At 42.2% G+C, this 16105-nt stretch overlaps 3 protein-coding genes across 4 annotated transcripts in view; 2 read left to right on the forward strand and 1 right to left on the reverse strand.

The window, feature by feature from the left end:
* Positions 1-3692, forward strand: part of ik (IK cytokine) — a 17378-nt gene extending 13686 nt beyond the window's left edge. Inside the window, exons 15-20 of the mRNA XM_020590820.1 lie at positions 65-127; positions 310-367; positions 2030-2118; positions 2204-2312; positions 2396-2430; positions 3272-3692. Of these exons, the coding sequence (XP_020446476.1) occupies positions 65-127; positions 310-367; positions 2030-2118; positions 2204-2312; positions 2396-2430; positions 3272-3299 (382 nt within the window). The 3' untranslated portion in view covers positions 3300-3692. The remainder of the gene's footprint in view (positions 1-64; positions 128-309; positions 368-2029; positions 2119-2203; positions 2313-2395; positions 2431-3271) is intronic.
* Positions 3693-5178: 1486 nt separating this feature from the next.
* On the forward strand, positions 5179-12034 carry rps6kl1 (ribosomal protein S6 kinase-like 1). The gene is given in 13 exon segments (XM_020590821.1): positions 5179-5259; positions 6029-6145; positions 6282-6455; positions 6758-6882; positions 7204-7296; positions 7509-7556; positions 8485-8617; positions 8739-10172; positions 10256-10345; positions 10572-10654; positions 10785-10818; positions 10820-10833; positions 10922-12034. Coding segments are annotated over 11 exon segments (2301 nt in total). The 5' UTR covers positions 5179-5259; positions 6029-6145; positions 6282-6319; the 3' UTR covers positions 11033-12034.
* Positions 11692-16105, reverse strand: part of dlst (dihydrolipoamide S-succinyltransferase) — an 11341-nt gene continuing 6927 nt past the window's right edge. For both annotated transcript variants that reach the window (XM_020590819.1, XM_020590818.1), the window contains exons 11-15: positions 14046-14176; positions 13584-13657; positions 13404-13487; positions 13104-13271; positions 11692-12248 (exon numbers count right to left, since the gene is read on the reverse strand). In XM_020590819.1, coding sequence (XP_020446475.1) covers positions 12114-12248; positions 13104-13271; positions 13404-13487; positions 13584-13657; positions 14046-14176 — 592 coding nt within the window. In that variant the 3' untranslated portion in view covers positions 11692-12113. The remainder of the gene's footprint in view (positions 12249-13103; positions 13272-13403; positions 13488-13583; positions 13658-14045; positions 14177-16105) is intronic.

Consider the following 16105-nt stretch of genomic DNA (forward strand, 5'->3'; position numbering starts at 1 on the left):
TGTAGTATTACTGCAGTACTGTTCCTTTACTAATATGTACTGGTGCTCAGAGGAGAGACGGCAGCAAAGAACAGCTGGGAGATTTCTTTGGAGGATCAAACTCCTACGCTGAGTGCTACCCTGCTACGTAAGACACACAACATACATGCAAAAATACACAGCAGTACAGATGCACAAACACACATACACAGTGCTAGCCTGCTATGTAAGATACACAGAATACACAGGTACACACCCATATTAAACTTCACACATACAGTATAAACACACAGTCATGTGTGTACTAGTACTTTAAATCTGTGTGTGCAGGATGGACGACCTGGCTGTAGACAGTGACGAGGAGGTGGACTACAGTAAGATGGACCAGGTAACTCCAACTCTTAGCATGCCTCACTGCTCTGCGACAGCCACTACCTCTCCACAGCTTTACACCCTGCAGTCAAACTCTCATTGAAAAATGTGGTCTCAGAACATAAACTGATTGCTTAAAGTCAGAGTCCTGACTTGGTGAGATGTGACCATGTGACCACATGTTGATCTGACTCGGTGAGATGTCCACCTCCTGAGCATCACGTCATCTCTGATGTCCCTCCACAACAAACCTCCATAAACCCAGAGGGAAACCAGAGGCTGCAGAACCTGCCTGAGACTCCTCCTGTTTCTAAGTGGATCTCTGGAAGTTTATTGTGGAGGGACATCAGACTTAATGAGACCGTCAGGAAGTGGGCAACATGTGTTTCATGTTTGTTTCTAAGTTTCCTTCAGTGTCCCAGTGACAGTTGTGTGGATGTCCACATGGGCACTGCTCACCGCTCACTGGTAGCGGGGCCACTGTGACTATAGGGCTAAACGATAAATTGTGTTGTGGGCCTGATTCAGACCCCCGTGTAATCTCGGTCTCACATGACAATGATTCTGCTGCGTTTGCATTAGCATGGAGATGCCTTGCATCAAACCAAGCGCTCCCTTTTCCTCGCTAAGCAGTGTTAACCAGTAACTGCAACTAATAACCACAGAACTGATGAAGCTTCTTGGATGAGAGGTGAAATGTCTTCAACCTAGAAATCTAAGTCCAGTTGATTTTTTTTCTAAGTTTTTTCAGTTTACTATGACCTGGATGACTGAGAATCTGCACAGACAATAACCACAGAGTGCTATTCGGTGCCAGGTACACAGGACAGTCAGCGCAACATTTGAAAAATAGTTGTTAACGCAGCTTAGCAAGGAAAAGGGAGCACTTGGTTTGATGCAGGGTGTCTCCCTGCTAATGCAAATGCAGCAGAATCATTGTCATGTGAGACCAAGATCGCATGCGGATCTAAATCATGCTTACACAACGATTTGTGGTGCTGCCCTATGTGACTACATGTGAGCTGATGCAGGGTATAAACACTGAGGACTCCGTGTGTAGCTCACAGCCGACTCTTGCAGTATTATATATCCTGTTTTAAAGGGCGGGGGCTCCAGTGTGAGTTTTTAGTTGTAGGTCTGTAAAACACATGAACCACACAAAAGACTTGGCAGACTAGCAGCAGCAGCAGCAGCAGCAGCTGTAGTAATGACCTATACAGGTTGTTTGTGTTTCTGAAGTATTTTCTCTGCAGTATGTCAAATGCCACGGCCTGGGCTCAGAATGTGATGAAGTGACTTTGCATGTGATTTAGTCCCTGTGACGGTGTTGACTACAGGTCTTTAAAGGGAACTCCAGAAAATATGTGCAGCTGAATGTTCATGACAATATCTGACTTGCTGTATAGAGGTGACGTGTTGTGATGTCCTGTGATGCTGCAGCAGGGGGCGCTGTTTCATAGCTGGGAACAAACTGTCAGGTTTCTGCTGTATCTCACGTGTGTGTGGGTTAGAAAACTGAAGAATTGCTTTCACGTACATTATTATTACTATTTGTTGTTTTAAGTTGTTATTTTGAGGATGAACTTAAAGACGTCAGTGTAGAACAGCAATGCCTGTTTTCAACAAATTAACTTTATTATGGTGATGATAAGTGTATGGTCTGACCCTTGTCTTCCAGGGGAACAAGAAGGGTCCGCTGGGCCGCTGGGATTTCGACACCCAGGAGGAGTACTCCGACTACATGAACAACAAGGAGGCACTGCCAAAGTATTTGCTGTTTATTTCTCTCTCAGCTCTGACTGACATGCAACACACTGCTCCTGTGTGTTCATGGTGAAATTTGTCTATGCAGGGCTGCCTTCCAGTATGGCATCAAGATGTCCGAGGGCAGGAAAACGCGACGCTTCAAAGAGACCAATGAGAAGGCCGAGCTGGACCGCCAGTGGAAGAAGATCAGTGCGGTGAGACGCCACGGATGCAGAACATTTTTGTTTAGAATAGAAATGTAAAACAAGGACTGATTGACTGTTTCTGTGTGTTTCAGATTATCGAGAAGAGGAAGAAGATGGAGGCTGATGGGTCAGTGCTTTCTGTTTCTAGCATCAGTAGCTCAGCCAATTAGAAGAGAGTAAGGAGGTCTCTGTCAGATATAACCACAGAAACAATCAAATCAAATCAAATTTTATTTGTATAGCGCCAAATCACAACAAAAGTCATCTCAGGACACTTTACAAAGTAAGGTCCAGACCTTACTGTTATCAATATTATTACATAGGAAAAACCAACAAATCGCCCTTTAGCAAGCACTTGGCGACAGTGGGGAGTAAAAACTCCCTTTAACGGAAGAAACCTCCGACAGACCCCGGCTCTGGGTGGGCGGCCTTCTGCCTCGACCGGTTGGGGTGAGTGGATAGAGGAGAGACAAAAGAAGAAAAGCAACAAGACACAACAATCAAACACTGATCAGGTCGATGTGGCTGGTGACTGCTCGTCAGAGACATAGAGCTCCAGGGCCAGGGCAACCTGTAGAAAGGTACAGGGAGAGAGAGAGGACACACTACGGGAGAGAGGAGACACAAAGTTAGTAATGTGTAATGTGGCATATAGAAGCATAGGGAGAGAGGAGAGGAGAGGAGAGCAAGAGGGGAGGGGAAAGAAACTCAGAGCATCAGAAACAATAGAGGGCGGTCAGCAAGTTCTGATGTTTGACTGCCAGAATCATGCAAATGTAGGCAACAAACAAGCCGGTAAAGATGATAGTCAGTACCGCTTGTGAACAGCCAGTAAAGGTAGTGAGCAGGCAATAAAAAGGGTAAAGAGTCGGCAAAGGTAGTGAACAGCCGGTAAAGACTCTGCAAAGGTACAGCCGGTAAATAAACAGTAAACTTTCATCTAACTTTTTTTTTTTTTTCCTCTCCAGGGTGGATGTGAAGAGGCCCAAATACTGAAGGCTTCCTTCTTTTGTTCCTTGTGTCCTCCTTTATCTCCTTTTCTTGACTTCTCTGCTGTCTGATCAGGAGACACAGGATCAATATCAATCATTTATTAATTGTTATTAACATAAACATGTGTAATAGTCGTGCTGGTCTGTGAAGTGGTTCCTAGTTTTGAGACATTACCGTGTGAGGTCAGAGGTCACACAGTGCAACATGGCGCCCACTGAGGCAGACGCGTTTGCACGTTCCACTCGACCTTGACACAGGTAATCGATCAGCTTCACACTCATTCAGAATAACCCGATATCTGATGGTATTGATTAGGTTGTGATTTAATTGTGAGCCATGAATCCTCATTAAACTTTAAAACATGTCAAAGACAAACTACCTGATCTCAGTTTGTTTTGCTGTTTTGTTCCTCCAAACATACAGTATGAGAAGATTCTCTGGCTTATAAAAACTGCATTTACGACAGGATTTTATTATAAAAGGTTTCACGGGTTTGTCAGAGGTCTTTAATTTTGTGGAGTTTTAAGGGCTGTGACTGGTATGGAGTCAGTGTAATTAACAATATAAACCTGAAAATGAGCATAGTTTGTGACCTTTAATCATTCCTGGGGTCAAACCTGGACTTTTTCAGTAAAACAAAGTCACAGAACATGTTTCTATTAAAGTGAACACATTCAGGTAAAGTAACTGAACTGAATTACATTTTTCTCAGTTTTTGTGTTGTTGCTTCACATTCATGTATCTGGTGTGAACACAACTGCCAACATCAGACCTGAGTCTGAGTCACTCGGAGTCACAGCCTCTGATGTGATGTGGGCGGAGCCAGGTGAAGTCAGGTGGATGTTTTGCTGTAGGTGAGTGCTGCTGTTACCATCAGTTACAGAGATTTCCTGCTGCTTGTTTTCCAGTTCACACTCGGGAAACACAGCATCTGAAAACACATTGACACAGTGCTGGCTATGTTAACCTGGTTAGCATTATGTTAGCTTCCTTCCTAATAACATGATTGTGTGTCTGTAGGTGTGTGAGAGTAGTAGTCCTCAGGGTGTAGGACTAGAGTGTGGCTATTTAAAAGTCAATTATGCAAAAAAACCATGAAAGATGCGTATCAAAAAGCTGTTTACAGTATGAACAGAGGAGTTGCTGAATAGTTGAAATGGTGCTGAAGAAATTGAGCTCTGAAAAATGTACAGAAGAAACCAGAAAAATAAAGAATAGGATAACAATAGTGTGGATGCTCAGCATCCACACAATAATAAACAACAGGATAACATGGTAATAAACAGGGAGCCAATGCAAAGAGCTGATTTGTCTGACCATTTGATAGTGGGTATAAGTAATCATAAAACTCTGTGCTCCCTTTCTGCTTTTGGATAACATTGCATCTGATCTTAAGGCCCCCCCCTCCCTCAGCCTCCGCTCCCTGGGCCATTCTGAAGCTTCCTCCCCTGTCTGTAAGCCAGCCCTCCCTTGGGGGAGAAATACTCTCCTTTGTTTTGACTGCAACCTGGCTCCATCTGGTACTGAGCACCAAGACCCAGCAGATTATAAATTCTGGGCAGGGTGATCTCTCCATTGACAGAAAAAAAAATACGGCAATGCATAAATCTTTTGCAAATTGAACAATTCCCATGTGGGATTTGCCAGTAGTCCACAGTAAAAGCTGAACACAATCTGTTTAAAAGTAAAAGTCAGGATTGAAAATGGCCTTTGGTCAGCGTACACAAAAACAGCACTGTCTCTTTAAATCAGCCAGCGTCTGTCAGGATGGGGGTCGGGGTGGGGGGATGGAGTGAGTGCCTCATGTGAAATGGTACCCTAAAGTGACATCATGCTCAACCAATCAGCAGCTGCGCCTGAGTTCTCTCCTCCCCTCCTGCTCCTGGTATGAGGCTACTGAAGACGGGGGCTGCTGCTGCTGCTTCTGGAGCTGAGGGTCCAGGGCATGCTTGCCTCACACCAGGTATATTCTGTGTAGCATGTACACCTGTTTTTTTGTGCTATTTGTGCATGTATTTATATGGCGAACGGCTTATTCAGTGGCCTTGGTAGTGCATGTTGAGAAGGTGATGGATGGTGATGGAGGAGACTGAAAATGGCTCTGTATGTTTCATAACACCTCTTAGATGATGTCGCCACCATGACTATAACCAGGATGGGTGTGTATCTGTGTGTTTGTCTTTCAGTCTTATGCTAAATTAAGTGGGAAAGAAAATTATATCTAACATGAATTGGAGGTGACAGCTTTAGCCTTCACTGCATGATTGGTATCATGTATAATGGAATAAAAATATTATTGCATACTAGCTGTGAATTATAACATTGTCAGCAAAGAAATTATATGGCCCTTGGAGATGATCCATTTCATGTGACTCGTGTGTGTGTGTGTGTGTGTGTGTGTGTTGGATGTCTTAGATCAGAGTGTGTCTACATTCTAATATATATATAAACACATGGTTTTTCTTACATATATTAGTAGGCTTATATGTTAAAATGTAGATGTTCTCATCTCTGCCACTGCAGTCTTTCAGTTTTTATCATTCTGTAAGGATAAATATTTGTGTAATTAACATGAGACATGCGACAGCATGCCTCATTGTTCTGAATCATCTCTCTGTCATCTTGGACGTTTGCACCTCTGCTTCTTTCCATTCATCAGAAATAGTAGGCACAAGCTTGTACTCACTTCCTGTGCTGATCTGGAGGTTAACTCTTTGTTTCCAATGGCTCAGCTGATCATGCTCTGCCGCAAAGACCTGAGGTGTGGAGTCACTGGGGGCAGATGTGCACCTTGCCCGGTGACAACAGGTAGAGATGTATCCCGCTGTTGATAAGAGCACGGAGCAAAGGTGAGTATCAAACTAAACAGTTATAATCAGCAGTATGACACATTTAGAAGTCAAAATTTCCGTTTCTGTTCCTAATTTTGTTCATACCTTCGTTATCTGCCGTGTGTACTTACATGACCTTTTGTGCTGTGCCCAGGACCAGTTGGACCTTGAATGGTCCAAAACAAGGCAGCAATGGCAAAGAGAGATTACCTGGTGGAGGCGGCCAAGCAGATTCGCATGGCACTGGACAGTGAGGTTAATGAGGACTACGAGGCAGCTTTCAGTTACTATAAGAATGGAGTGGACTTACTGCTGAATGGGGTTCAGTGTAAGTGGTCAGCATTTGGTTTTACACACAACTAGTCAAGGCTATGTGATGTTGTAAATGGAGAAACTGAGGAAGAGTGTTTGCATGAGGCATGTGATGTGGGATAGATGAAAAACAGGAAGTCACAAACCAGAAGTTACAGACAGATTTTCTTTCTGGCCAGATATTTTTTCCCCACAGTGTCAGTAGTCAGCTGTGTGTTACAGTTCCTTATCCAACATCAAAGGCTAAAAGGTTTATAGATTTGTTCTTTTCACACAGATTTATTTATTTTTTAAACTGATGTTTCAACTGTCAAACAGTGGATCCAAACAAAGATCGTCGGGAAGCAGTGAAGAGGAAGACGACCCAGTATCTGAAGAGAGCTGAAGAAATCTTCATAACACATTTGCAGGATAATCTAGGGAAGGGCAGCTCTCATTTAGGGGTAAGACAATCATCCTACACCCTCATTTACAAAAGCGTCACTCATTTGCTCTAAACATGTGGCCAGAATCATTTTCTAGGGTTGAGAAATTTTTAGTGGTCTCCACCTAAGACTGATATCGGTTAATTCACATTACAGTGACAGCTTTCTTAACTTGTACTCATTGAGAGAACACAGGACAGAACCTATTGTATTACTTCTTATGTTAGATGAAATGTTTAATGCCTGTATCTCACTTCGTTCTTGTCTGAAATATTGAGAAAATAGTGCAGTGTGCTTCTAAGTGCTACACTTAATGTCCTGTGTGGCTTTCCTCACCAGGGCTACAGCAGTCTGAGATTCCGTCCGATCAGACACTTGAGTTCGCCTGTGGAGGATTTGGAAATGTGTAAGGTGGTTGGAGTGGCTGATAAGGTAAGACAGACCTTCTTGTTCTCAAACACTTCCTACATGAATGTTTCAGGCTCTGTACTGGTTTGTGGGCATTGACCCTCCTTGTTGTAAATGATGAAAATGTAAATGATCAACTGCACTGTAACCATGAAAGCTGTTTATAGTGAACTATACTGTCGCAATTGCTCTGCTTTGCTATGGTAACCCGAGGATGTTGTTTTTTCATTTCAAAGGTCCTGATCGTTCAAAGTATGGTGAACAAAGAGACATTTGTTGTCAAGGTAAGTACGCAGTCCTCTTCCATGGTACTGCACCAGGGACAGATCTAGAAAATTTTGGATGGGGTGGCCAGGCTGGGGCACAGACTGAGAGAGGGGTGGCACATTTCACATAAATGTAAAAATTTAATTAAATCCATAGTTCTATGAAATAATCAACCATACATTATTAAGATTTTTTTTATTTTGTTTTTATAGAACACACATAGTGTTAACTTTGGCCGCTCTCCTTATTTAATCCAGTCTGAGGACAGGACCCCTTTAAACGAATGCAAATATCATGCTGCATGCATGATATAAAATAAAACTAATCTGACCAATAACAATTATAAAGCAACAGAAATATTTTAGTTTTATTTAAGGCAACAATTTGTCATTGTTTTTCATTCTTCATTCATTAATACTGACAAGCCTCACGTTTTGACTCTGGCCAATCAAATTCTGAGGGTGACCGGTGCCACCCCTGGCCACCCCCTGGATCTGCCCATGCACTGCACTAAAAGTCAGAGGTCTGGTTCAGAGAAAAAAAAAAGTGATGGGCACTGCATTCTCTGTCTCGCTCTGTCTACTATAGCAGATTGAAATAAAACACTGGTCCATGGGCCAGTATGTAGCCACCAGTAACGGAGGTGTTTTGAGGGTTGTTGGCAGGGCAGTCGATAACAGCTCTCTCCATCCTGTCTCCCTGCATATCATCCAGCATTGATCTGCTTGAAAGCCAGTGCAAGTGCACCTCATATTTCAGTGACAAGAGATGCAGTAACACAAAGACACTAAACAGGGCAAGCTAAGCCCTAGAGAATCATTTTAAAAATTTCAGCCATGTCCATAGTAATACACTTTTTCAGTAATAATGCACACATTCTTCCCTTCCCCTTCCCATATTTCCTTTTCTGAAAAGATCAGTCATTACATTGATATATTCTTGCAGAGCTTGGTCAAGTCGAGCTGGGAGACCAGGGACCAGCCCACAATCATTCCTCAGGGGGTGCCATACATGGTTAAGCTGCTAAGATATTATGTCAGTGAGGATGCGGTGTACCTTCATCTTGAGCATGTCAAAGGTGAGCTGTTAATAACTTTTCTGCTCTCACTGCTGCTGGGACAATATTGGATCGATGTTTAAGATAACAGAACTCCTTATTTGTCCCACTGCTAAGTTTGGTTTTCTGCCCCTGTCATCAGGTGGGAGGCTCTTCTCCAAACTCCACAAGCTGAGGAATGAGAAGGCTAAGGAACACCCAGAATGCTTCACTTCTGGCCAGCACAGCACCAAGCTAAAGACCAGCCACACCTCACCCACAATCAGTACCGACTACCAGCACAGCAACAACGAAAGCAGACCGATTCCCGAGAAACTGTGTGATGAGAGTCCAGATACAGACTTTGCCACTTCATGGGATGAGACTCAGCAGCGTCTGGAGAGCTGCGGGACTCACTCCTACATCGAGGAAACAGGCTGTCTGCAAAACATGCGCTCTGCAGCATCATTTTACACCAAGCTCGATCAACTCACTCTGCATTCTGGCCCAGTGAAGACACAGGTCAACACCCACATTCATCCACCAGCTCCAAGTTTGTGTTTGCACTCCAGTGAAACTCAGGAAAAGCCAGCTCTTCCTCTCTCCTGTGCTCGTGTCAGTCAGGCTCTCGATGTCATGTCAGAACTCCAGAAACAAAAAGCTGGACTGGGACTTACAGAGTGCAGCTCGGAGTTTGAAGTGGCTTGGAGAGCTGTGGATCCAGCATGCAACTGTGAGAAAATAAACCCCTATGCAGTGACTAGCAGTAATTTATACAGCACACTAGAACAAACTGCACCTCATACAAATCAGACCTCATTTTTAAATGCAGGACCACCAAACAATGAAAATGATGGTTTGAGTTCCTCCCCTGCCATTTTGCATCCTTCTCTTCATTGTCAAACCCAGGTCAGTGGCAGGGCAGCATGGGATATCAGTGACTCTAATCAAAGACATGTTTTAAGTGGTAACTCTACAGACACTGTTGCAGATTCAAAGCAAAGCAGCAACAGTCTCACCACAGAGGAAAGAAATGGAATGGTAGTCATCCGGAGCACAGATAGAGCAGTATTTTCTGACCATACAGACACAAAGATCGCCTCAGAAGGCTCCTGGCCTCCTCTTGCTTCCCTCTGCCACAGCACTGCAAGAAACCAGGGGACAATATCAGCAATGTCCCTGTCCCTGTCTGGGGTTAAATCTGAAAAGGAAACGTGCTCCAGTCAGGCAAGAGAGGGAGTAGCAGCAGCCTCTAAATTGCTGAGTCCTAAAGAGAAGACAGCACTTGTGGGCTGGTTCTCCTCTGGCCCTCCTGGAGCCCCACCCCACAGGAGGAAAGAGGATGTGGATGCTTTTGTCAAATCAGAAGGATCAGAGGGGCAGGGGGAAGACCAGATCATCGAGGTGGAAGGCTGGTGCTACCTACCTTTCAAGTCCTCCAGGTCTACAGTTAAGGCCGTACAGACCTGTTGGGGGCTTCCTGAGGCAGAGGTACGCATCTGGGGGGCACAGATCCTCCTAGCCCTGGAGAATCTGCATCAGCAAGGTATCCTGTGTCGGGATCTCAATCCCAGAAATGTTCTGCTCACCAGCAATGGTGAGTCCACCAACTAACTGTAAAAGGCAGCTTGAGAAAAATCACAATACTTTTGATTTTGATCAAACATATTGTTTTCCCAGGAAAGGTGTGCTTGACATTTTTCGGCCAGTGGAGTGAGGTTCAGCCAGAGATTAGCTCCAAAGCCATGGAACAGATGTACTGTGCTCCAGGTACAACTATGCATTCCTTTTAGATCACAATACTAGTTGTTCCTTAGGGTAAGCTGCCACCTAGTGGCAAGATGCAGTTTGTCCTCATTTTACTAAATAAGAGGTAAGTACTGCACATTGTACAGGAAAAAAAACAACCAAACAACAACAATAAGCATGCAATAAACACATTCTCTTCAAATGCTGTACATGAATACAACTAAACTCATCCCATTTTTGTTGACAGAAATTGGTGGAGTCTACAGGGTTACAGAGGCTTGTGATTGGTGGAGTCTTGGGGCCTTGTTGTTTGAACTTCTAACAGGAATGGTAAGCAAAGGCCTGTACAAGCGTATTCAGGCATACAGAGCAACATCTGGGACTGTGTAGCTTTGCACCATTCCTGCAAACTGATGCTGGGTCATCCATTTCTCACACACTCTCTTCAATGTGCCTTCAGCCACTGTGGCAACTCCATCCAGAAGGAATCCACCTCCCTGCTCACTGAGGTTAGGATTAAGCTCTCAAACACACACAAGGCTTCTGTTCAGTGACATGACTTTGATGTTATCTTACAGTATATTACACTCTCCGCAGCTGCTTCAGTTTGATGCTGGCTATCGCTTGGGTTCTGGAGGTGGAGGTGTGAGTGACATTAAGTGTCACCCCTTCTTCAGCGGTGTCTCCTGGAAGGCTCTGAGCTGCTAGGAGGAGGTGTGGCTTGACCACCTCTGATTCCACGGGAAGGGAAGATGAATCCTCTCTCGAGTCCAGCCATCCTAGAAAGGCTCAAATGGAAGCAGCACCAGATCCTGGATTTCTTGGTATTTTGTGCTTGCTAAAGAAAATGACCTAATAAAAACTGAAAGAGGAGAAAACTAGAGAATCACATCCCTTCCGAAACATGAAGACTTACTACTTCCAGTTCTGAGACTGCATAGTACTGATGTGGGAATTTAAAGTACCTTTGATGCAATTTTGATAGTTACATTTCATAATTCTTTATATCCATTAATATCAAATTCACCACCACCATGCAGGGAAACTGATAACCATCTAATACTAGACTATTATTTCAAGTATATTTTCAAATCATTCGATATCAAGTGCAGATATACACAGATAACTGTAAAGAAAAGCCTGAATAAATGAGGGGAGAAACTGTGAATGTTTCTGCTCAGATGTACTGCATGATAAGCACCAAAGAAAGACATAACTAGTAACTTTATTTTATTTGATCCTGTCTCCTATCTGTTCATCATATGTGGATGAACTGCCTTTCAAACTGTCTATGCCCTGGGTCTTTTCCTATAAATTTAACATACTATTAAAATAAAATTACAAAAAAATCCAATCGAGTATTATAGTCGAATAATGCAGCCTTTATTGTTTAAAACTTTTTTCTTAAATAGTCTTACACAGCATAAAGACATGTCTCCCTTTTTGTAAAAGAGATGGCATAACTCCTCTGAAGATTTCATCACTTTGGACATTTTAAAACAGTGTTGGTTGGTTTCATTGTTCTCTTCTAAACCAAAATGTGATTATTATACAGTTTTATCTATTATTTGCCATTCATCTCGTAAGTTGAAATGGCATATGGGGCACAAGTCGGAGAACACTGACTGAGCTACAGACCAGCACCAAGAAGCCGCAGACCCTGACATTTATCCATAACAGCTCCAAACCTTTCTTTAAAAAAAAAAAAAACAAACTTCAGCTGCAGTTACTGTAATGTTCTTGTTTTAATGTTCTTGTTTGTATAGTGGAATTTGGTTGGGTCTAAAGTTCACATGTCTAGGAGCACCACCCTGGGGTCCTCCACCACTGACTTGATCTTGCGCAGGAAAGTGACAGCCTCTCTTCCATCAATCAGACGATGATCGTAGGTCAGGGCAACATACATCATGGGACGGATCTCCACCTGAAAAAAGAGGAAATCAATAAGACCATATTCCAATACATCAGACAACGAAGTTAAAACTGAACTGATAACCAGTTTCCATGCTTGATATATATATATCTGGGTAGCATTTCTTAAGCAAAATGCCAAACATTCACTAGTTCCCACTCTTCCATTGGGATAACTTGCTGCCTTTCTCTGTTTTATTATCACTGAAAACTGAATCTCTTTGGCTTTAGGACTTATGGGCAAACAAGCAACATGGTTTTAGAAACAGATTTTTTAAAAACATTTTTCACCTTTGATATAAAAAAATAAGACAACATTATCAACAGATGAATTAATAATGATAACATTAGTTGTCCTAATCTACTGTTCACATTTTCGTATGCCATATTATCCTCTGTCATGCTGTATGCATCAGTGCGGTTATGGATAGTTTCACACCAGTCAGTGAGAAAATTCTCTCCCAGCTCACTTAATTACATCCTTACATCTGCAGCTATCACAAGTCAGACCTGTTAGCAAATTAGGAACATTTGTCAGTCAAAATATAAAAAGCTGATGATGGCCACTGGGTGTGGCTAATGAATGACATGAGTCGGTGCATGTAAAACCCAAAACACCCACACCAGTGAAAGTCTGATAACTGGCAAACAGAGCTGCAATTTCACTCAGAAATTTATCAAGTCCATTTTTATTGCCTTGATCGCTCTGTGAAGTGTCATCCAATCAGTTTTTGTCATAAATGTATTAACTGAATCATTCATAATCTACTGAAATTATTTAATGCATTTCAATTGTTTTCACCGTTCTCGTGCTAAACACACCGTCTTATTTTTGTACAGTGTTATGTTTAACAGTGATGGAACAAACCTTGCCACCGACTGCAACAGGCCTGTCAAAGATGCCATGCATGCCTAAGATAGCAGACTGTGGTGGATTGATGATAGGTGTGCCAAACATGGACCCAAACACGCCTCCGTTGCTGATAGTGAAAGTTCCTCCATCCATGTCCTCAACAGCCAGCTCATTCTTACGGGCCTAGAAGCAGACACGCAATTATGTCAGAAATTACATTTCAAAATAACATCACGTAACAGTAAGTTACAAAGAACAAGAATGACTTCAAGTATGACTTCAAAGTGTTCAAATATATGCCATATAACACACTACCTTTTCTCCCAACAAATTGATGGCTTTCTCAATCTCTGCAAAGTTCATTCCTTCTACGTTTCGGATTACAGGAACTACCAGACCCTGAGAGAGACATCACATGAATTTTCTGCCCTTCACATTAGAAACAAATGAGCTACCAATTACATGTACTCAGCATTACAATATAACCTGTCTTACCTTTGGCGTAGCCACAGCCACACTGATGTCAACGTAGTCCCTGTAGACAATCTCTTTGGTTGTATCATCAATTACTAAAGGCAAAGAGCATAAATACTGTACACAAATGAAAAATATTGATCATCCCTATTTCTGATGCTAGGATTAATTTTCTCATGCACCATTTCTGTTACATGCAAGCAAAAGGGACGGTGAAACCCACAAACAGTTTTAGATTTTTAAAAGCCAGCACTTCAGACCACCCTCTGCTTCACTGTGGTCTATCTAAATGGGTCACGGTGGTCTAAAGGCAGCAAATAAATTAGTGCTGGTTTTGAGGTTTGGCACTGAAAGAAACTGAAACCTTAATCATCATCTTCACTACACGCACGTGCAGTGACTGAATTCTAAACTGTGCAAAGGCAGAGTCAAACTGGCACCACAATGTAAGGTTTCCTCAGTCTTTAGAGGTTAAAGCTGTACCAGCATTGACAGCAGGTTGGTCAGCCAAGGCGTAGGCAGCAGCCTTCACAAACGCCGACATGAAACCCAGTTTGATGTTGTGCTTTTTCAAGAAGACATCTTTGTACGTCTTCCTCATCTCTGAAATGTTGCTGCAGAAAGACAGAAAGAAGAACAGTACACATTTAGAAGTACTGATTATTATTGAGCCATTACTTAACAAAAAAATCCAATTTTCTTATGTTGTCTGACATAATGCTGAGTTATACTAGAATCATTAAGACATACCAAATCTGACATTTTTCAATTAAAAAAGGAAGTTTTTTTTGATGGCTATAAAAGAATGCCGTTGCAGATCATAGTGAATTAAAGCCACTGAAATTGGCCTGCTAATCGTTTCACCACTGCTCATTTTTCTCTTGTATCTCTCTTTTTAATTGTTTGTTTTCCTGTCTGTAACCCCGCTGAAGCTCTAGGGTTTCTCCGCTAACATAATTAGCCCCTCCCAAGACACAGACTCTCCGAGAAAGGAGAGAAGAAGCGATAAAAATCTTCACTTTCTAGAGCCTGTAAATCTTATTGGGCTGTCATAAAAGCCCATATCAGTCGAGGCAGCTCTTCCACTCAGAGTGCAGGTCTCTGTGGGCCCCAGATGCTCTGGCCTCCTGCTCCAACTACCTCCTTCAGCTCCACATGAGCCCTAGCCTGGGAAGTCTTCATCCAGACCGTCAATGTCAATCCAATTAGGATACATAGAAAACCCTGAATAGCCGAAAGCTGACACCACACATTTGCAGGGAAAAGAAATCCTCAAAGTGTCCTCTTCAGCACAGGGGGCAAGTGCAGACAATAACATTTCCTTGTAAATTAATAAAACTTGTTTTAACAATTCTTATCTTTGTTTTAGATGGCATTATGGCCAAATATTTACATTCCAGTGTTTAAGAGGATATTGGGTTTCAAAAAGCTTTTCCTATTGGGCAGATTCCAATCTATAACCATTTGTGCAAGTGTTGTTCTGGCTTTAAAACAGATAAACGGCACCAGTCAAAAGTTTGGACACACCTTCATATTCAGTGGCTCTTTTATATTCTTTTCTACATTGTACTGAATAATAATGAACACATCAAAACTATAACATGGAATTATGTATTAAGCAAAAAAAAAAAAGGTGTAAACTAAACAAAATGGGTGTTAAAGCTTCAATTCTTCAGAGTAGGCACCTTCACACTCCCCTGGCTTTCTCTCCACCATGAAGTGGTCACCTGGAATACTTTTACAGCAGTCCTGAAGGAGGTCCCACAAGTGCTGAGCACTTGGGGTTAGGCTGAATGACTGTGGAGGCCAGCTCATCTGATGCAGCCCCCCATCTCTCTGCTTCTTGGTCAATTACCCCTGACATAGCCTGGACATGTGTTTTAGGTCAGTATTAACAGAGCGCGTGATGGTTTTTGCATTCCCCCAATTAATATTTGACAACACACAAACACCACTTGGGAAACTAGCTCATGAAACTGGTTCAGATACTGCCAATAATGTGCAAAGCTGTCATGAAGTCAACAGAGGCTAATTTGAGGAATCTAAAATATGATTAATATTTTACTTTGCTTATACTTTTTGCTTTCTACAAAATTCACTGTGTCAAATCATAGGTTTGATGACTTCACTCTACAATGTAACGAATCTGAAATAAAGAGAAACCATGCATGAGAAGGTGTGTCCAAACTTTTGACTAGAAATTGCAATTTTCTTGGTTGATTCCAATTTCCGATTGTTTAAAGGTCTGACCTGCTGATTCCAATTTTGGCCAATTCCGGTATCCTAGAAATTGCAATTTTCTTGGTTGATTCCAATTTCCGATTGTTTAAAGGTCTGACCTGCTGATTCCAATTTTGGCCAATTCCGGTATCCTTTCTTCCTAGGAATTGTAATTTACAGCATACACAAACATCTTCCTAACTTTTTAAATGGAAAGTTAAACTGTAATAAAATAAAACATATTAAAAAACTTTTACATTTTCTGTCTTTAGCTCACTCAAACAAATCTCAAAATAAAAAGGTGCTCCAGGTTATAGGACAAA

This window comes from Monopterus albus, unplaced genomic scaffold (genome assembly GCF_001952655.1).
Source record: "Monopterus albus unplaced genomic scaffold, M_albus_1.0 scaffold13.1, whole genome shotgun sequence".
In the NCBI taxonomy this organism is placed as follows: domain Eukaryota; kingdom Metazoa; phylum Chordata; class Actinopteri; order Synbranchiformes; family Synbranchidae; genus Monopterus; species Monopterus albus.